This window comes from Larimichthys crocea, chromosome III, assembly GCF_000972845.2.
Source record: "Larimichthys crocea isolate SSNF chromosome III, L_crocea_2.0, whole genome shotgun sequence".
In the NCBI taxonomy this organism is placed as follows: Eukaryota; Metazoa; Chordata; class Actinopteri; family Sciaenidae; genus Larimichthys; species Larimichthys crocea.
In genome coordinates, this window is record NC_040013.1 from 46,376,933 (window position 1) to 46,400,348 (window position 23,416).

Consider the following 23,416-nt stretch of genomic DNA (forward strand, 5'->3'; position numbering starts at 1 on the left):
ATAGACTGATTCTTCAGCAATTTAAGGTAAGACCGTGTGATCTCTAGCACAGCAACATCAGAGCGATGATCTGTTCAAACCTCCAAAAAAGCTCAACTCTTTAACTTCTCTTTCCTTTTCCCTCCTTAACCACACAGGAATGGCTTCATTAGACTCAGTGATGAGGTTTGGACTCAGTGTCTGTACACTCTTCTGTTCTACATCTCCCCGGTGTCCTGTCCCGCAAACCTTTTATTCCATCTTGGGCCACTATTTTACAACTGTGCTTATAAACGCTCAGTTGAAGGTCACGACCCCTCACAGGCCCCAGCAGGTTCATTGCCCTTCGGATAAACAGGGAAAGCGAATATCCAACTTGGCCACTCAGCGAGACGATGATGCAGTCAGACAGCGTGTATGTGGATCACTCTCGCAGACACAAACTCATACTGAGCTGGCGGGGTTATGGAGATAAGGTGCGCTTTATTTAACAACATGAATACGGAGCCTAAATTGTGACGTCAGTGTTGGCTCCTCACGGGGCGAGAGCAGTCGTGTGCATGTAAAATGGACAGATTTTAACAATAGCTTTTTGTCTCTTAATACAACAGATATAAAGCTTACAGAGCCCATAATAAATACATTTTTTTTAAAAAAGGTTTAAGCTGTGGCTGTCAAAATGTGTGCTGTAAGAGTTGAAGGAGTTTGTCTTGTATAATAAATTAAGCAAATCGACTGTGATGTTGATAAGGGCTTAATGAGCGTCTGTTAACAGTGTGTCTTTTACAGACATAAAAAGTGACTTAACTTTTCCTTTTTTTCTCTCTCTGCCTGGCTGCTATCCATTTTTGTTTTGCTTTTTGTGTTGGCAGACTGTGGAGGCTTATACTATTGTTGCGCTTGGTCGCTCCGGCTAAGAGTGTCAGCTAAATGCCTGAAATGCAAAATGTAAATGCAGGGGGGAAGAATATTCACTCGACAGGGCTGTTACTCTTTTATGCTGATTTGGACAGGGTTGTAACTCGAAGACATTTCCTTGACATTCATTTGTATTTTGCTTGCATATCTCGTTGGCGCAGTATACTGTGCCTATGCATATGGAGAGCTCATCATCTTCGTCTTTGGAAATGCTGTCAGTGTGCAGGCCTGGTTCTTGCTCGCTGATTATTTTTATGATGCGGTATTTATGATGACATTTGTCTGATCCCCACTTTTTCTCTCTCTCTTCTTTATGCCTTAGGATCTGAAGAAGGTGCTGTCTTTCCCCCCATACCCTGGGGAGTTTTTGCACCCGGTCGTGTATGCCTGCACGGCGGTCATGTTGCTCTGCCTCTTCGCCTCCATCATCACGTACATAGTGCACCACAGGTAAGAAGAAAGCACCACCTCTGCTCTCTTGACGTATACATTTAGACCTGAAATGTCTCCAGCTAAAGTCGAGACCACAAACTTTATTTCTGCATGTTGACAGACGTTAATGTCTTCATTTCTCGCTTTTTTTCCTCTGTGGTTCACGGCTTGTTGTTGAGTCCTCTGTCACAGATCCCGGGCTGACTGTGGTGTGAGTCAGATGCTTAAAGCTGGCGTAAAGCACTGCAGCCTGTCTGACTAAGAGGATCTAAAACACATACACAGATGTGTGTGTGTGACTGTGTGTGTGTGTTGCAGACAGTCCTAGCAGAAATGTATGCTTCTAATGGATTTCTAAGTGGTACTCAGGCCACCTTTGTTGCTCCTATTCCATGTGGAGTTAGGGACAGAGAAGGCACCGTGTGGCTCTCGTGGTTTGACACTGTGGCATCTGTCTGCTCCTCTTAGGTTCATTTGCAGTGGATGCTGTTATTAAAGCAGAGGGGAGCCTGACTGCCATATTACTTTAAGCACGCCAATTCATCATCTGTTGTTCTTGTAGCACGCCAGTCAATTTATCATGTCTGTGGCATTAATGTGATATTGTAATAGCCTCCATCAATTTTAATATAAAAGGGAAATGTCTCAAATGTCTCATTTTAAAAAAAAATATTGTTTGATCCGCAGAAAAACGCAGTTAACTGATCTTTAGTTTTGACAGATTTTTATTTTATTTTTATTTATGTTTCCCTGTCCTGACTATGACTAAGGCAGAAAATTTATTAAACACGCTGCAGCATTTGCAGTTTGCATCTGTGTCACCTGGGACGGAGACAGGGTGCGTCCTTCTGCAGTCAGACAGCGATGACAGCATCTGGGGCTCCAAACGGCAGCATCACTTACCGTCGTCAAGCACTGCAGTATTGACTGAAGACAAAAAAAAAAGAAAAAAGAAAGAAAACTGCAATACACGCAAGAGCAATTTCAAAATTGCAGGAGATAGAGATTTTTGATTCATGTTGACAGTAAGCAAACAGCGCTGTCTATTCTGCCGTTTTGTGCAGAATTTGTGGCCTGAAAATCAAGTTGTGTGTCATTTTTTAAATTTGATCCAATATTAATGATTCACATGGATTAAAGATGTATTAATAGGAATGAGAAACCATGAATCAATGTTTTTTTTTATGCATTTATGAAAAACAAAATGTAATCTTAGTTATTCTTCAGTATTATATGTGTTAAACTGTAGGCTGGTGGTTGGAAAGTTACACAGAGTGTTATTTTTTAGTTGATGCAACAGAGGCGAGGGTTGGACCAGTTTTTGAGTTCGCTGGTTAGATGTACAAGCTTAAAATGGTTGGACTTTATGCAAACCAAGTGAACTGGCATTTGGCCACACGAGTCGTTTTGGCAGAGTCAAGCAGCTCTACGTGATGTCAACCCTTAAGTGTGCGTTTGCTGCAATACTCTCAGCTTTGTTTGCAGCACATGCAGCGTTAGCAGAGTCGCATTACTTGGATGTGTAAAGAAAACAGCATTGGATGATGCGCTCTGTTCATTCTTGTGGAGGTTGCCCAGTGGCACATAAAGCCAAAAATGTTACATTTCTGGGCATGAAATTACCAAGATATTCTGCATATGCTTCTGCACTGTGGGGCCCTCAGAGCAAGCACACGAGAGACTTCTGTTGGCCGAGCTGCTAAGTTCTGTTTAGTCCTCCATTAACATAAATGGGGATAAAATATTTTAACTGTTGCTCTTTTTGACTATTGGACCGAGTGGATCAAATTCTGATACTGAAATAGAGTTATTTGTTGAAGAGGCTAGCCCTGGACAAAAAGCCTTCATTTCTTAGATTGAATTGAAACATTTACAAGAACCTTTTGTTGAAAGCTTGCAACTTGGCTCTCATTATGTAACACTTAGGAACAACTGAACCATTTGCAACAAAATTCAGTATCAGGTAATTTACTAGACTTTCAAGCATATCACAACTGAGGAACACGACGATGTTTCAATAAAAGATTCAGCATCATAACTTCCACCCCATTTCAAGTTATGTTGAAATCAGAAATCTCTGAGAATGTTTGATCATGCAATGATGCTTAATGTCACTTTGATAAATAATATCACTTTGAGAGCAGACATAACTACAACCCTGTGCACATTAATGTCCTTTGTTCATGTTTGGGATATGACATTTTTATAGAACATGAGCCACCTGGTTATTCATATCCCTGCATACATGAAGGTAACAGTAACACTATGCAGGTTTCTGATCGTCTGCCTGCAGAAGTGTCTTTATCTCTCCATCCCTTATTTTTGTAACAACTGAGGTAGCTCAGCTGTTGCAAATTCTTTGGTTGTCTGAACTCTTGTGCATTTAGCAAAGTGCTGGATTTAGCTTCTCCATCTCATCGCCGGTAATGAAAAATGGCAGTGACAATATGATTTGCATAACTGAAGTCAGACTTTCCTTTTATCTCACTGTGTTGATCATCATTATGTCATTTACCTTCATTTTTCTAAACTGACTAACAGCTCCACAATGACGCACCTCTGTGAGCATGGCAGACACAGATCTGATTTACAGTACCCCAATTTCTATGTGCTGCAGCTAGTTTATCCAAGATTGTAACCAGGATACTTGTACTCATACATCACAAAGTATTTTTCAGAGCAAAAATGCTTTAATTCCAGTCCAAACTAGAGTGAGAACATGCTCATTTTTAAAATATGAAGCCAGAGCTTTTGTCTGTCTCGCACAGGGGAGGGCTAGAGGGTTTTTCTTTCATCTGTGCTCACATTAACAAACTCCAACACCTCCTCGTCCTCCACACCTCCCTCCCTAGCCCTAGAAAACATCTCTGTTTAGTAACACTCCAGTTCTGTAGTATCATTCCAGCTGAATGACAGTATCTAAGCCGAGAAGCGCCGGGACCACGTGTTAAATAGGCAGAATGCGAGGGAGGCTGTTCAAGGACAGTCACCGTAGACTGTGCATGTTGGAATTTCTCACTTTACCTCACTAACACATACACATGTTCATAAATATTGCATATGCGTACACAGTATGTGCTGTTAGTTCTTTCTCTGCCAGAAAGACAAGCCAAGAGAGAATCTGTGATTATGGGTGCAATGCTGATGCATGATGTATGAGCCTAGTGGAGAAAGTAGTGGGTATCATGTCTTTGAAAGTCAAAATCCTTTGAACCCAATTGGCGCAATTTGCGTCAAAAATCTTCCCTGACTCACTGATATCATGCACATACTGATAGAATAAAAGACTTTGTTCTTTCCAGTGGTCATCTATGTTCAATGAGGATCAATATCCATAAATCCACTTAGAATTTCAAAGGATGTATGTACGTAAAGACGTACTGTATAGGTATAAAAATACAGGCTCAGGTAAAACATACTCCTAACTCCATGGCAACATTAGACTTTCTATTCACATCACCCAATGTATGATGGGAATCTTGGTGGAAAAACTTAAAAAAACGTGTAATTAATCCCATAAGAAGGGGGGAAACAAATTGTCAGTATATTTCATAGTTCAGTTATATCATTTTAGTGTTATCATAATGACAACATTAAAATGAAAGATTTACAAGCAACAAAAGCTGCTCTAATTTTTATACTGACAAATATAATTGGATCAGCTGACGTTGTGTAATTTAAAAGCTGTCACAGGGAGCTATCACCTGACACTGCACTTCCCCTCAGCTCTATAGAGGTTTGTAGCATCATTGTTTTGGTTTTTATACCCTGCAACTTTACTGTTTTGGTTCAGTCCCACAGCTCTCATCAGCATCATTTTCAGCCAGAGCAGGCAAAACATAGCTCGAATACACTGACCGTACCCTGTTTATTACCAGTTTAGCATCAAATGTCAGATGTTTGAGGTTTGCAAGTGAACATAGTGGAGCAGTTAGCGGCTGAAAAGCCCTTTCCCTCTGGAGTTGGTCAGTACCAAACAGCTGGATTGCATCTGTCAAACAGACAGAAACGTGACTTCAAATGAATTCCTGAAAAGTAACAAGGCGATAATATGTCATTGTTATGTTTACAGCTTGTTACTGTCCCCTACCAGCCCAAATGTTTCTGTGTGAGTTTTGACTGATGTAATAGGATGGAAAACAGTTCATTACACTCACCATAAATTGCTGTAATATTATTTTATATGTGACTTTCCATATTGGTATTCACATATTGCTACTGGGAATATATTTATTTTTATTGTGTTTATTGATTTCAACCTTCCAGCCCAGCCATGTTGCCAGATTGCTTCTTTTTCTCCATCATAATTAGCACGAAACCACTTCCATTTCTCCATTTAGCACGACTGCTACCTGTGGTTTATGGGACTTATCAGCATGTTTGGAGCATGTCTTCAACCAATGAAATGGCTTGGCTGAAACTACCCATTGTATAATGTGTCATATTATACTGTCCACAGCTTTATTGTCCCTTACATTTGGCTCAGCCATGTGTGCAGGGTGAGAGAGCAGATGCAGAGAGAGGACAGTCTTATCCCCCCACTTCTACCCTTGTACCCTCTGGGGGATGGGGATGTGGAGGGTTGCCAGGTTAATGTACTTGACCCAATGAAAGCCCAAAGCAGAGCCTATGAAAACCCCCTTCCAGGGAGGCCAGGAGCCGGTCTGATTTATGGCCTCTTTGCTGGATGGAGTTCAGTAGTTGTACCGCGGCAGAAGCATCGACAACAGCAGCTTTAACTCTCCCTCCCCTTACACAGAGCAGTGAAGCCCGGCCCCAGACACGCCTCATAGCTCACTGCTGAGCCACTGCTTCATCTACAGTTGGCTCACGTGCAGCCGGGGCTCCGCTCCTCCATTTTGGGGAGTGGAGATTTCCAGCAAAGGATTATATAATTTCAAATGGTGACAATGACCGTATGGATGAAAAGGAGGGAGCTGACACAGGAAAGTAATTCAAAAGAATCGATGGACTGTTAATTTACACAGTGAATGAACACGACAAATATGTTAGTATTGTCTGACCTATTTAGCCTATTTTCCAACAGCTGGATGGAAATGGTAATGTGGGTTAAGTGCACTGCCCAAGGCTGTGAACCCCCCGGCTGATGCCATATTTCACAAAGTGGATATGAGTGCATAGTTTTACATTGTAAAAACTTCAATTGGTCCAGCCAACTGGAAGCAATCTCTTTTTATTTCATCATCAAACCAGCAGAGTGTTTCCTATTTGTGTGCATCTAACACTGCGTGTACTGTATGTGTGAAAATGTGAGTGAGCTGTGTAGGAAGGTTGTACACTGAGTGATACACTGAGTTCTTATTATGAGTATGAGTATGATGAGGTCCATCATTCTGAAATTATACAGTGTTAGTGGGTTTTAAATATATAATCTGTTTTTTTGGTTGTTGTTTTTTTTGTTTTGTATTTCTTAAGGCCAATGCGTTGGATTTTTTCAGTGTGTTTTCATTGTCTGTAGTTTTTAAACAACATTCCTGTAATGGTATTCCTCTGAAAGTTCAGTCAAAATGAACTTGAAAGCAGCACGTCTTCTTTGAATGTTTGTGTGTGGGTTTTTCTAGCTTTTTCATAAAAGAGGTCTTGTGTGTAAACCATTTGTTTCTTGTAGAGTAGCGCTGTCCATACAAAACCAAAATGAAGGACATGATGTTTTCTTGGTGGAGGAAAAAACCTCCCATTATACACTGGGTCCAAGATTCATTGGCAAAGGTCCATGGGAAACATTTTATGTTTATTGTGTTCTTGCATGGTTACTGGTGTTATTGTGTTTTACAGTGTTTTCACTGTTGCACAGTGAGTGAATGCAGTTAGAGCTTAGTAAAGTGTGCAATTTAATCAAAAGTACAAAGGTACTGTCAGATATAAACCCCAAAGTTACTCTTAAAAGGTAAAATAGCTCTTATGAAGCATGATAAGGTGAAAATATATAATGGTACTCTTTGATGTGTTAACAGCCTTAACAATGAAATGGCCTTTCACAGTTTTGATGAGTTGTTCAACCAAATGTTTTGTTTTTAGACTAATAGAATGATGTAACTCAACTTGGAAATATTTAATGCAAATCATTACTTTACTTTTTAAAGCCAAGGTTAAAATGTTTTCAGTGTACTTGAAGGTATTCTATTATTCAGCACATGTATTGGCAGTGAAGTATGTAATAGCTTGTTTGCACTACTCAAACTCTATGAGCAACATTCCCCGGGCTCTCCTGTGGTTGTTAATCTATATGGCAGTAGTAGCAAGGTAAAAGAAAAGGGCAATTTATGCAGACCTTGTAAAATACTGGTTTAAATCACACTTGAAGAGACTGATGGGCAATGCACCTTGAAAACTGAACCTCAATGAGATTTTCTTGATGATAAATCACAGAGCATTAAGGGTTGTGGTATGTACCTGCTAATTTGTTTGATTTTTGGTCTTTTTTGGCAGCGCAATCCGCATCAGTCGGAAGGGATGGCATATGCTTCTCAACTTCTGTTTCCACACGGCTCTGACCTTTGCTGTGTTTGCCGGCGGCATCAATCGAATCAAATACCCCATCATCTGTCAAGCAGTAAGTGCCTTCCCTTTTCATTCATCCTACTCTCAAAGCTTTTCCGAAAATTGATTATGAATGTCTATTCAGGTGTTGGCAACCAGGGCCCTGAGTGCAGTATGTGGACATATAGTAAGTGTTTGCCATGCTTCAGCTGCATATATGGCCTGGTCACTCTTTTAGTTAAGTGTTGACTCAATGAGCCCTGATGACTCAGGCCTTTCCATCGCAAATGCACTCATTCTGTGTCTCACTATTGTCTATTTGTTGTCCACTTTTGTTGCCTGGGGTTAGTAGTGGATGTTATAGCTCAAATTTTATATCATTTTTGTGGACATTTTGGAAAGTGGCAGCATATAAAACATTTTCTGGGCATTAGATTTATAGAAATATATTTTATTATGGAAGCTTAACCTTGCAGTGTTGAATATCACTGTTTCTTAAATGACAGTATCACATGAATTGTGACATTTAGATTTGGAACACTCATGCACATTTGGGATAAAAACAGAAATAAAAGGCTTTCAGTGATCACACTCATAAGTTTGCCTGTAAACAAAGACTCACTGGTGCTCCCACGCCTGGCAAAGCCTGTCATGCCTAAAGCTTGCAGATGTCACCAAACTGTGTCCACAATTGTGGATTGCCCACTTTTTCTTAGCCTTGCTAACAACATGTTTCTACAGATTGTAGTCTGTTGTTTGGTCGCTTTGTCTGAAATATTTCAACAACTACAGGGACTGCCCATTGTTTCGACGGCCCATTATTCCGAAACCCCAATAGTCCAAAAATGTCCCATTGGACTGAAAACCCATTTTGCCCAAAAGCCTGTTGTCCCAAAAACAAAAGCCCACTGCCCCGAAGGCCCATTTTTCCGTAAATACATAGTCTCCCTGGAATTTTGGACGTGCAGTAAAGGATGAAGTCAGGAAACAGTATAGTGACCTTGGTTATAATGAAAAAATAATAAACATGTGGTTAACATTGTGAAATGATCACAGTTTAGTTGGTTTAGGCAACAAAACTGTTTAGTTATGTTTCGGAAAAAAAAATCCTGATTCAGGAACAACAGGCCTTCTGAGAAATAGCAGTAGTTTGTTTTCTGAGTAATGGGCTGTTGAACAAATGGGTTTTTGGTCCAGTGGGACATTTTTTAGACTATTTGGGTTTCGGAATAATGGGTCATCGGAATAATAGAAGGTCCCCACAACTACTGGATTGACATTCATGGTCTCTAGATGATACACTGACTGGCCATCCTCTCACTTATCCACCAGCATGTTAAACCTTTCACTTTCCTTGTGAAATATCTCACATCTACTTGAATGATTTGGTACAGATATTCATAGTTGTCAGAGGACTATAGCATACTAACTTTGGTGATCCTCTAACTTTTTCCTCTAGGACAACCACGAGGTTGACATTTGTGGCTTTGTGTGAAATAACTTAACAACTATTCGAATGATGACTTTTGACATGTTTATGTCCCCCTCAGGATGAATTGTAATAATTTTATAGATTTTAGTTTTTCTATTTATCACCATTAATCACATTAAAATTGTTATTTTCCAACTTATTGTTTTATGAATAATTACAACTGTACTGTACTGTACTGGCTGTTACCAAATTAGGATGGTAAACTGGTAAATATTAAACCTGCTAAACATCAGGATGTTATCATTGTGCATGCTCACTATGAATTAGGGACTAAATACTGACTCATGGAGCTGTAAGCTGTTAATTGGAACTGTTAATTCTTAGTTTTGTTTTGTGTACATGTTCTTTCTTTTGCCGTTCATCTGGTTGAAGATTAGCTTTACTTTCATCTCTCTGCACACATAAAGGCATCTACAGTATTGTAAATTGGCGCAGCTTGTTAAGGACTCCTACCCTCATGTTTTCAGCAGTTCTGTACATAATGAGCAATGCCCGACCTTAAGTTTCCAAAATATAAATGGACGAAGGGAGAAAAATGGTTGTCTGAGAGGCCTAAGATGATAGATATAGGGAAGCCAGTCCCAGCTTGTGATGCAGAAATGTGTCCCTGCAGTTGGACTTCATGACCCTTTGCAATAAGTGTGTGGTCACATGGGTGATGCCTCATCTCTGCAGCCCACAGTTATGAATGAGTGCACCAGACTTGAGGAGGGACATGGAGATTTGTCAGGGTAGGCTTGGAAATGGATCAGAGAAATGCTTTCTTGCCTGTTGGCACCTCGCTATTTTTAGGTCGCTATACCTCAAGAATGGAGGTGTAACACGGAGGAAGACCTTATGAAATTATAGCACAGGGTGAATACAGAATATATATATAACACTGTAAAATACAGAATATAAAATACTATAATGAATATAAAATATATTGGCCATTGTCTTAATTGGGTATGTTGCTGATGGAAAAAGCCAAATCAATTTGAAATGACAGATGAGAGATGGGCACATATGTTTGACGCAGTCTGTGTTGAAAAAAGTGACACAAAAAAGTAATATCTTTATTTATTTTATTTTTTTTTACTTTTTCACATGGTTGGAAAGCCATATGTTCCTGGTGGATTTCCTTTCCAGTTGATTGATAGTAGGACCTGTTCAGGTTGTGAACATAAAACATCAGCTGGAGGAGAGCATCCTCTACTGTCAGTTCACCTCAGCAGGGGGGCATTTACTGTATGTAGCCGCAGAGAGATTGATGTGCACACCTTCTACTTTTCACTCACAGTTTCAACTGCCTTCACTCACTCCCTGTTTTATATAAACGGGCCTTGTGCACTTCCTTCATTGTGGAGCTGCAACGCGTTTGGGACTCAGCCTCCTCTTCTGCTGTCACAAGCACTTTACGTGTCCCCTTAGTCCGTGGTGTAAAGACTCCACCTCTACATGTTGAAATGCAGAGCGCCATATTTCCTGCCAGCTTTGCCTGAGCTGCCTACAGTTGCAGGCTAGGTGACAGGAAAGTCAGTAAGAAGTCACCACTCGTGTCACAGCCATCAAGTCATCCTCTGCAAATGTAACTGTCATAAAACGGCTGCTGTTGTCATAAAATGCAGCTACCCTCATTCACCTGATCCCTGCTGTTTAACATAACATTATTAAGTGTACCATATATAGTAACAGTTCAACTCTTCACTCTGTTGACGTCATCTTCACGAGCAGCATGGGGTTCATACTCACCATTAATAGATCAAAATATACCCACACCAACATGCAGTGATAATTAGTAATGATGTTAATATCACCATTTTCTAACCAGGCATACTCTGGCAAGGGTTCATAAGTTGTAACAAGAGCCTGACCAATAAATCGGAAGTCCTGTCCTAACATTCAGAATTATTTTATCGTTGTAGTTGACTTATGTGTTGCCTGATAAGCAACAAGAAGTCGCGGCACAGAAATGCCAGAGATATCCTTAAAGTAATTTAAAAGGGATGTCACATTTACATAGTGTGTACACCAGGGAATACAGCCATTTATTTCACAATTGCAACACGTCTGGCTCAGTACAAATCTAGGTTACAGCGTTTTAATAACGAAATTGATGGCATCCTCACCAAAATTTGTATATATTTGTGTACAAGAAAACTATCATTATCAGATTTTTTTTCAAACTTATTGTGATCATTGACTTTATTGATGGTTAGGCAATCACTTATTAATAAAAAACAAAAAACGATGAAAACAATTCTAAATATCACACTTTGAAAATTTCAGTTTAAGAAGATTTCAGTTTCAAAATGATAAATCATTCAGGCCTACAACATGGTGATGATTTAAAATTATTTATTTATGTCCCTCATAAAAGATTTATTTATGTTATGAGGCAATAAAATCTACCTGTAACAAGCTAAAAAAAAAAAAAGCGATCATTAATAAACCATTGCACTAGTCACTTGGTCTGAGAAATCCTTTTTGCTGCCACTCACTTTAAAGCTCCATAAAGCTGAGAGAGAGGAGCTGCAGATTATAGTGACAGTTCTCTGTAGGCGACCCCTCTCACATTGTTTTCACAGCATCATTTGATGAAAAATGTATTAAAATTTTGATTACAGCTGCTTTAATGTTTTATCAACCAGTAATAAGACATTATCAACCAGTCTTGGGTTGTCGTTGTGTGGCTGGTTTATTGTCTGTGTGGGTGAGCTTTTTAATAACTCTTGATTGCTAATTAGAAAAAAAAGGAAACCCATTTTATAAACTTACTAACATTTATATCTGAAGTTGATGGGTAATCAAGAAGTGAGTAAGTCATTAATAAAGGCTAACTGTATAATACACCACAAGGGATCTACAGATATAAAAGTCAATAATTCATTGTTAAATGATTCCTCCACTACAATAATCCATCAGTTGCAGTTGTGAATTTTAATCAGCTGTTAATAGGTGGATTTGGGTTCAGATATCATGGATATAAAAGGTTGAACTGATCGTTTAAGCTCTGATGAATTAAAGATGGGCCCGGTCATGCTGGAGAAAGATAGATGATCATTAAGTCTCATTCCAAGGTCATCAAACCTCAACGCTTATGGTTATGGTGAATGGGAAACAAACAACACCAGACAGTGTTAATAAAGACCGGGGAATGACGGGGAATGAAAGCCTGACCCCACCTTACAGATCGAGTACTTTTCCCAACATGACAATCTGAAACTTATTCTTTTTACCTCCTTACTAATGTGATTTATTAATGATTAATTAACAATAAATGAATCCATTAGATACAAATTATAACCCTTGCATAAAGTGTGCCTTATTAGAAAAGCAGTACTTCTAAATGTTAATCATTTAGTCAGCATTGGTGCAGGTGTTGTAACTTGGTTGGACCTGCTGTTTAGCTCTTTAGCTTATTTAGCATTCATTAATTTATCTAATTTCTTCCCGGGGCCTATGGATGTTTCTTGCTGCTCCTCCTTTATCCAATCACTGCTAACAGGACAATTCTCTGCAGATTTGGGCAGAAGCCCAGATTGTCTGCTGTTCCACTGGGAAATCGAGGCAAGGCCCCAACAGACACAATTTGGGATAATTACAGGACTGCTTGAGGAAATGTGTGATCACACGACGCACGTGAGACACATACACACATTCGTATGTTCGCATTCACGCATGCAGTGCCTGCTGAGTTCTCTGCACTCTCCCCAATCATCCCACCTCTCCTCTATACACACTCTCTCCCTCCCTCCCTCCGTCCTCCCAGGGGGACACATAAGTACATGCTCTCCCTCCAACAGAAGAAACTTCAAGGAGCTCTGAAACTAGTTTTGGCAGCTCTCGCAGCACTTCAAGCATTCACTCCTCACCCAGCCCTTCAGCCCCTTACCCCTCCTCCTTTACCATCTCCACCTGCATTCTATACTCATATCCAGCCTCTCCCTATCTGTATGCCACTCTTCTGTCTTGCACAGCCTCCCCGCCCACTGTAGCACTGTCGCTATGCAGAATCCGATGTCTTTATGGCCTCAAAGTCAAAGTCATCTCTGATCTCTATTTCTATATTTTCTTCCAACAACGCTCGTTTTGTCATTGATTTGAGCAGCACCCCAGCTGTCACACCACATCTTCTGTTTGCCTATATTAAGCAGCACAACAACATACAGTATGTCCTTGTTTTTTCCTCACCTCACCTCATCTTACCTTACACCATCGCAGTGTGGATCCCAGTTGATTGCTCAGTGAGTGTGACCAGCGTTAAATAACCTATTAATTTAGCAAAGAACTCATCTACAGACGTGGCCTAGATCTGAGGTTACATCCAGCTGTCAGCTTAAAGATGCTTTACAGAGGATTTTCTCATTAGGGTGCCACTGTGAAATTAGTTGTGACGGCAAATGTAGGCAAAAAAAAAAAAAAAAAGGCTAGAGACATTACACTATCTGCAGTGATTTGCTTTGTGCTTGCCGTGGGTCCAATTTGAGTGCTCCTGAGCTCATTTCCCCACAACGCTTCCAGTAGACTGGTTACTTATGCATCAAAAACAGTAGGGAGTCGATATAATGAATATGCCCATAGAAGACAACTTGCATGGACTTTTGAATGTAGCATTGTTAGCATACGCTAAGATTGTTAAAACAATTCATCTGACAATGTAACCTTTGCAGAAAAATCTACACTTCACTCAAACTAGCAGACACCATTCCAAATCAAATCTGGAAAGAGTCAGCGGCACGCATGTCATTTACATGAGCCAATAGGTTAGAATTTGATTACTTTTGAATAACTGAACATCGACACTGTTGGTAGTTCTGCATGCTGTCTCACAGTTTAGTGTTGCCGGGTACTGACATGCTCTCTTTAGACTGCTGGTAGACTTTTGATATTGGTGCTGTGTTGTGATGCCTGCTAACCGTTTCACACTGTCACAGAATATCTCATATTTCATATAGTACTCTGGTGAGTATCTGATATGTAAACATTGGATCCCAACTCACAATATGTCGAACTCTCATCCCACTGAAACAATGATAATGTTTAGGGTCTTGCTATATTTCATCAGACATTTAAGTTAACAAATATGTACATAGATGAGGGTATATATAAACACAATAAATCCTCCCTCATTTTAGGTCATACCAGAGCTGCACTCGAGTCAGGCTAGGTAGTTGGTAGATAGCTTTATGGAGCTCTACTTAACTGACAAATAATTAACAATATAACCTGGATGGGCCCAGTGTCTCTATATTGTAACCTAATGCACACTCCCAGCTGCAGGTCTCCCTCTTATACTATATATGGTACTATTTGGTATAAATGTTCCTACAACCCGATGAGGATAAGTCGTTACAGATAATGGATGGATAGATGGATGTTCCTACATATTAATGATAAATGATCCTAACTTTTGGGTGACTCTGATGTCACTGTGAACGCAACTCTCAAAAAACAGTACGAAACCCAAGATGGCAACCCCAGCTTGTAGACTGCTGATCCAAACAAAAATCTCTTCCCAGACATAAAACCTTTATTTCAGAGACCTGCCTGTCACTGTGCATAACAGTTCCTGTTATTGCAAACACAACCAGGACTCAGTGGCTCATGATCCTCAGAGTGCTATCTTAACATTAAAAACTGAAATGCATCCTTGTCAGTTAAGTTGGAGTGTGCACTGAACTAGTTATGATTTGCCTTTCCGGGCTTTGGGTTGACTTGCTAAATGTATTAATGTGTTAAAAATGACGTCTTTGTTGTGTCTTTGTCTTATCACATCTGTTGCTGTTTTATATATTTTTTATATACTTTATAAGTCCTGCAAAGCTCACCAGCTAACTGCAGCTAACAAGCTGACTGTATGTTATATAGCCGGATGTATGAGAGGTGTAAGGTTGTAAACACACAGACAAAGTCACATCAGAGTGTCACCAGGTGCTAACTTTAGCTTGTTCTTCTAGTGACCTCACATGCTTAACAAACAGAATTGCTGTTTGGCTGTCCTGTCACCATTTCACGAGTCTACATCAGACTGTTTTTATGGCTGTGCAGTTTAATTTATTTACGCAATGCTGACACCCATCTTAAGTGATGAAGTGGGAGTTTGAGGTGACAGGAGCTGTGGCTTTTTAATGGGAACACATTGATCAGGTTTTTTCTGGGGACGTTTCCAGCTCCTGTTTTGTTAACCAAACGTTCATTGTGCTGCTCACTCATCCGATCCCTGACTGAAATTATGTATTTACCCAGATTTTCCACCAGCAAAGGCACATCAGGTAAAAGCATACAGCAACTATCAGTAGTAAAATATCAACGTGTGACTAGCAGACCTAATTACTTTGTCTGTGTTGATTCATTTAATCCCACATCTTTCTAAGGTACATACATACCTGCCAAACAGAAAAACACAGCATTCATCAATTCCTTTCAAAACAACAAATATGAGCAATCAGTTCTGACTATGGAATCAGCAGAACACCAGAACACCATCTTTGTCAGTGCCTGTCAAAACCATAAACAAAATAACCCAATCTGCTACTGCTGTTGTAAAATTTTGAGTAAGTTTGGGAATCTCTATTGTTGCTTTTCTGAACTCTACCCTAAGATATTTTGTTTCACAGAGAGTTATAATTGTCATGATCAGACATCTGCACAAAAGGATTCATATCAGGAAAATGGAGGTTGTCCTCAGCTTATAAACAAGGGACCATTGTGCTAGTTTTCCTGGTGGCACCAGTGCCTGACGGGCATTTTGGGTCTTTCATCTGAAATTTGGATGTTGGTGTTGGTGGATGATGTGGTTTTTGGCTTTGGCATCATTGTTTGGTTGCTCACTAGTCTCATATAAGTAGGCGTTGCGTTGACTATTTGTGGACTCATGCAGGGTTGGTTAGACAAGGGTCACTGTTTACCAGACTGTGGTTTTCATCCAACAGAAACAAGTCCAGTCAAAAAGGCCAATTTCTTCTACATTGTCACAACATCAGACCCACCGCTGTCACAGTAACATAAAATGGTATTCTTTCAACCAGGCACATAATTGCATTGCTGCATTGTGATTGAGGAAGTCCAAAGCCAACCCTGACTTAAGATCAATCGAAATTAATAGAGGGCTCATACATAGTATAGGTCACTAAACTGTATGTGTACCTATTATTATATCATGTATTGTAACCAGCATACTATATATTTTTGCTATGACTAATATGTACAAGATTTTATTCAGTATTTTAATAAACTATAGAAATAGACACTCCTCACTTAAAAATGCACACAGGAGACTCAATTTCAACACAAGCTGATACTGTATTATACATGTATTGTACTGTCTATGCTTGACTAATGTGCAGACTGCAGTTATGTGATTTGTATGAGCTATTTTGAAAATATACTGCTGTAAACTGCTGAATGGACAGCATGGCTGTATTGTTTTATTTTTGCTGATTAATGCAATTTGGCTTCCTAACTTGGAGTTTTCTTGAAAAAACATGTTTGAAAAGAGCAGTGTGTAGGATTTTGTAGCATACAGAAGTGTACTCACTGATTTAAACCCCCTTGTCTATGGTGCCTATGGTGGCTAAAAACGCCTTAGCCAGTGTTTAGTTTGTCCATTTTGGGCTATTGTGTAAACTGTTGTTGCAACATGGTGGACTTTGTGGAAGAGGACCTGTAGTGTCTGTAGATATAACTCATTTTAATATAACAAACATGAACATGAAGACTTATTTTCTGGTGATTGTGCACTAATTCATCATCTTGAGTATTTGATGCCATATTCTGTAAATAGGACATTTTATCCACTGGACCTTTAAGGACATAAATCAGCCATTTATGATCAATGTGTTCACCCAGAGCATTACTATTTCCGTTCATTTGAGAAGCCCCTTCTCTCTTTTTGTTGCCATATTACTAACGCACTTCCATCTGTCTGTTCTTGGCACTAATGAAGCTCTGAAGTGTGCGGACTCTGCAGCAGTGATTGACTTAGCACCCGCTTTCTGCTCCCTATAACCAGCTCAAGGACACTTCCAATTATCATCTGGACTCTGGTCCACTAGCTTCAGTCCCTAGGCCTCTTACACTAGAGAGGAGCCATTTGATTGGGTATCTCAGGTTGTCAGTACATCATGAACAGACTGACTGGGGGGAGAAATAGCGCATTTCAATATTCTCACCCCATTTTCTCTCTCTCTTTCTCTGTTTTTGTAACTCTCATGTCTCCAGTCTTTCTGTAAGCTGGCAAAGCCTTTAAACAAAGTTAGATCAGTTCCCCCATTCAAACATGATTCATGAATATTAAAACCAGGAAGAGCGGAGATATGCATACAGTGTGTTTTGGAAAACAATCACGCACTGATGCTTGTCAACGTGACTATCATTTATATTCTGATTTATTATTCACAGTGCACAACTTGTGTCCTCTAACTCAACTGATAAGGAGCTGCTCAGTATCCACCAGTATAACCTCACCATAATGCTCTTATCCTAAACAACCTTGATGATTCAATAGCACTTTTTGAACCTGTCTTTCCATTTTTGTATGAGTGTCTTTTAGTGAGGGATGACACAAAGGAGTCAGGTCTGCCTACCTAGACACCCTTGGAGTGACATTGATGATATTTTAGAGAGAGGAGTGGCAGCTCTTTTCTCTGAGTTACAGGAATATAATCAAGGCTGACATTTTTTCAGAGACAAAAAGCCAAACAAATAACTCGATTTACCCTTTGTCACCTTATGTCAGGTGGGGGTCGTGCTGCATTACTCGTCTCTGTCGACCATGCTGTGGCTCGGTGTGACGGCCAGAAACATTTACAAACAGGTGACCAAGAAGCCTCCGCAGAGCCAAGATGGTGACCCGCCTCCGCCCCCTAAACAACCTCTGTTGCGGTAAGCCCAAATATCATCTCAGCCTTCCTCAACCCTGACATGGAACAGTACATAAACACCTGTGCATGTGTGCATATGTGTTATTGTGTGTGTGTGTGTGTGTGTGTGTGTGTGTGTGTGTGTGTGAGACCGGTATATTTAATCTTTACTGCACTGTTATTGCTGCATGCTGTGTGTGTATCTTTCCAGGCCAAGGACTACTCCACTGCACAATTGGTTGCTTTGCTTTTTCTCTTTGCCAGTTTTTATTTGAGGTTTTGAAAACATATTTGTGGTTTACTAAAAATCATTTTTAGTATACTTTCACATCATTTCATTCATATTAATTTAGCATTTTTTTCTGACTGTTTTCTGAGGGACCAGGCCAACCACAGTCCAGGTAGGCTGTGCTGGGGACATGGCTAAGGGTGGTGACAGTGTAGTTGTGACCTCACACCCTTTAAAGGCATAGTTTCTAATTATGTGCTGTGTACATTTCTCTGTGGATTCAGCATTTTGATAATGTCTTATGTTTTCTTATTTATATAGCACCTAGACCTGCTTTGTAATATGTAAAACACTGAAATCTCACTTTGTACAGTATGGGACCTTAAATTTTTTTGGCAGTATCTGACTCAGACTGTGTAGAAGTCTTAAACAATCACAGACTATCTGTCCCAGCTTGTATTTATTATTTGTAGGCGGAGTAAATATTCATCCTTTGCTTATGTACTAGTACCAACACAACAGTGTGAATATACTATATTACAAGTAAAGTTTCTGCATTAAATATCCTGCAGAAATGTAACTAATGTATTATTACTGCTTCTTTAGAGTGTTGCGTCAATGGTTAGGCAGACTTTTACTGTTGTAGCTCAAGTAGCTCAAGGTGTAGGTCAAGGTTGAGCTAGTTTTAACTGCTTAATGTACAGTTAGATAGTGTAGTTCAGATACTCCCAGCTGAGGGGTCAGACCACCTCCAGAGATAAATCTAGGGGTGGGTTGTTGAATGATTGATAGGGTAGGAAAGAAGAAAAAATAAGTTCTGCTGCACACATTGGTTTATTGTAAATTATTAGTGGAGTTGGAGTCCCAGTACCACTTGTTTAATATACTGTATTTTATTTATTTATTAGGTTATCGTTTTAGAATAGACTAGAGTAGAGGTTTGAACAAGAATTTCATGGGAATACTCAAGAACCTGGAAATTATACTTAAGTACTTTCCAGCACTGGTTTATGTCATACTGTAACATGTTTTTCTAATAGAAAAGAATTCATGTGTGTTTGCTATAGGTTACTTGGTGTGTACATTTGAGTGCATGCATACTTGTGCCTCTGTGTCTAAGCTATCTCCTGTATTTTTTTCAGGTGTTTGCTGGCTCATGTTTTCTTTATAGGGCAACAATAGCTTCACACAGATGAGCTATTGCGTCGTTTATCTGCAGAGACATCCACAACTAGTTTGCATTCTTTCAAGCCTCTGGCTTTGTTCACTCTGTAGTGACATAGCTGTCAGGTCTTCCTATTTATACGGCTTAGCTCTCCTTGTGGATTTCTCCCACATTTGTGCATGTTAAGAAATTACATTTTTAATCTGAGTCACTGTCTGCCACGAGGGAAGAAGTTTAAGTTATGAACAGTAATGATTCACTTAATGTGAAAATTAGGCTGATAAATGCCAGAGATTAGAGGAGTCGAGTGAATTCCATTTAATCAGTGAAATTTCTGAATTGAGGCCTTTTTCGCTCAGGCTGTTAAAGGTGACATTCAAGGTGCAAACTGGTGCTTAGCAACCATGACTCTGACAGTGAGGTTGTATAAGACTGACAAGCATCTGTCTCAGGTCTATATATATATAGCATTTTTGATGTCAGTTAACTTAATAACCAAATAACCAAAATATTTATGTCACTCATCAGTAGCACTCAGTAGAGATTTTCCCGTCTTTCTCCGTTGAGCTCGTATTGGTCATTGCAACTCTTTAAGCATTCTCATGAAGTTCAAAAACAATTTAAGTGAAGCAGTGATCGGGACTATAGAGGACTGATGAGCAGCTGTTTCCATCTCATTACCATAAGCATTACCATCACCATTATCTGTGGCTTTTATGTCTGAGTCCAATTATTCCTAATCATTTTTACCTGTTGTAATAGTATTAACTGTAAGAACATACAAATTATGATCATTTAAAAACACATCCATAGACACATACTGTATGTGTGTTTAGGAATAAACATCCATATAGGATTTAAAATTGCTACTGCTCTTAATAACCAAAGTACAAGCTATGATAAACAGCATCCACCTCTCACCAACCTGAGCCAGCTATACACCTAAGCCAAGGTGAGATTGTATGAAAACTAGTGAGCAGAAAAGTCAATAATAGTTCACTTAATGCAATGGATAAAAAAATAAAAAATAAAAGTAAATGTAAATTAAATAATTAAAGTGAGAATGTATCATAGCTTCATATTTTGCCTGTACATGTACACGTGCATGCCCATGTGTTCCAGCTCACAGACTTCACAATGGGGATGATACGTTTTTCTGGGAAAGGTTTAAAAAGGATGTTTTTAAAACCGCTGTAGATTGAAATTTCATAATAAAAAGAGAATTATTTGCAGTTGGACATGTCCTGTCAACAGTTTTATAGACGTCTCTTTGTGCTGGTCTGTGGGAAAAACCCTTTTTGCTCTTGTGTGTGTATCCAGCTCTCTTAATTTACAGCTATACTGTAAATGAACAATATACTGGGTAAATGGTTTAAAGGTCTGCCTCAGGAAGTGGTAGTTGTATGATTACAGTCTTGACCAAACTTACCTAAACACTGAAAGAGATTGTATGAAATGGAATGCTTTAATAATATTCACTATATTACTTAACATCTACTTAAAATCAACTGAAATGAACAAATTAGGAACATGACAAGTGATGATGCATGCTTAAGCTCATCTGATACGGATGTGGGGATAGCACAGAAAAAAAAAGGTTTGGAGCCAATGTCCTAACCTGACAATGATTTTTTAAATATTTTTGATTCTGCAGTTTTATTCCCAGAGGTATAGATACACATTCTTGCAGGCATTTGTTAGAGGAAAGTGTTTCGAATAGCTGCACTGGGTGTAAGTGTTTTGGCTCGCTTATTCAGTTTGAGGCTTCCTAATACCCTGTATGGTAAAAATAATGGAGGGCAGATGAATGTCAGGAAGAGGAAAAGGAGGAAGGACGAAGAAGCCAGTGACTTAAAACAACCTGTTACTATGGAGTCACCTCAGTGCTATTACTAATTACCTCAATCACACAGGAGGCTGCTGAGCCAGAAGCTCTATCACAAATCTAAATGTGTCCAGCCCTTTGACCCTTTTAATTCCTACTCACTTAGACGCACACATGAGATTGAGTTTCTGACTTTTGTGATTTCTTGTCCACTCATTCTCCATTTCATTCCCTTTCTGCTTACTCGTGACATTTGGTGGTATTTAAGAGGATCAGCTTTTGGACACATGGTGTTCTTCCTCTGCGGTGAGAAGGTGCTGCGTGAGCTCTTCTGCTCATTGCAACTGTGTCGCAGAAGCTTCAACGAAAAAATCCTTTTAAGGGGAGGTTTGAGAGAGGAGATGCAGAGGGTGAACCGTGATAAATGCCTGTTTGTCATTTAATCTCACGTTCACGTTTTGGAGCGTAATTTTCTTAAAACTGTTGGAAAGCTGCCATTTCTGTCGCCTGAATTTTCTTGAACTTAATGAAATATTTTGAAGAAGATGCAGCGGGCGACACCCACACACAAAAAAATATTATTTAAACATGCAGAGTTGCCCTGGATTTGAACCCTACTGGAATACCATTCTCACATGCTTTTAGTCTTTCCATAGGGTGTTGTAGAGCAGTGGTTGTCAAACATTTAGAGACCCCCCTCTGGAATAATCAAGTTGGTGTTCATGGCCCTTTACTGAGGTAACTGGTCCTCTTAACATGTATAAAACAGTATATAGAGAGAGTATATAGCCTGTAATATACACTGTTTTTGACTTCTGTTCCCCAGTGTGCAATGTCATTAAAATGTTGACATCACTGAAAGCTGCTTTCTGTCTCTCATTCTGCGGTAACACAGTGTCATTTAATTTCATTCTCCACAACCAGAAATGATCTGTTTCACGACCCCTTTGGGGGTCCCGACCCACAGGTTGAGAACCACTGTTTTACAGGCTTATTGTGACACATGTAGCACTCCCATGGACATGTATCACTTGAATACATGTCCACTTGAATCTTAGTATCTATAAAAATCTATAAATGGCAGCATCGTATGTCTGACATTTATTAAAACTGGAAGCTGCTCAATAATGTATTCCTGCAGCGTTACTGAAAGTCACTGAGGATAAGGACCTCACTAGATAAGGATCCCCTCAACCTATAAGCAGCACTTTCCTTGCAAAGCAAATCCTCAGACACCTGCGTGATTGGGTGGTTTTAATATGGAACGTTCTCGAGGCTCTCCCATCATGCACCGCTTGTGAATGAGATAATTTGTCTGGGGGCAGGCGAAGGGATCGTGTGGCGCGGCAGTCGAGTTGATCCACAGTGATTGACTGTAATGCTCCCTGTCAGACAGGCTCATGCAATGAGACTTAGCAGCTGGAGACAAATCAATTTCTCCTCCTAGCACCCCCCCCTCCCAACAACCCCCCGTTTCCTCCTCATCTAATTCTTTGCCTGCCCCTCCACTCAACGACAGCATCTGATGGCATATCCAGCAGACCATCACGCTGACCTTTGTCAGAAATCTGCTACACTATGTTGGACCACACACCTTAAATGCCTCAGTTTGTGCTATTAAGTGACAGTCATCTGGTGTGATGTGTGCAAATTATTCCTCCAAAGCAACACTTCACTGTGAGAGACCATTTTCCCCTCCAGTATAGAATCTCCAGCATCTGTTGAATGTCACCACCATCTTTTTTTTATAGCTGTCATTATTGATAAAGGCAAATTCTTGTCTTCAAAACACAGACTGCGACACAGAATAAAATAATATTACATAGATTTGGTTATGGATATTTTGGAAGAGCTATTTTTATTGTTTTGAGTTTTTGAAAGAGAAATGGTTAGGAGTAGTGGCTGGTGTTGCATGAATTATGAAATATGAGCGCATACACATGAAAAATGTATTTGTATTTTAAAAAAAAAGACCCATTACTGAAAAGAAGAACATGGATTTAATATATTAGATTGTCACATTGTAGCTTTT

The 23,416-nt window shown here is 39.6% G+C and overlaps 1 protein-coding gene across 1 annotated transcript in view; it reads left to right on the forward strand.

Annotated features, from left to right (window-relative positions):
• The window catches only part of adgra1b (adhesion G protein-coupled receptor A1b), a 153,798-nt gene that overhangs the window by 121,630 nt on the left and 8,752 nt on the right, over positions 1 to 23,416 (forward strand). The window contains exons 15-17 of the mRNA XM_019274589.2: positions 1,220 to 1,347; positions 7,780 to 7,903; positions 18,042 to 18,187. Of these exons, the coding sequence (XP_019130134.2) occupies positions 1,220 to 1,347; positions 7,780 to 7,903; positions 18,042 to 18,187 (398 nt within the window). The remainder of the gene's footprint in view (positions 1 to 1,219; positions 1,348 to 7,779; positions 7,904 to 18,041; positions 18,188 to 23,416) is intronic.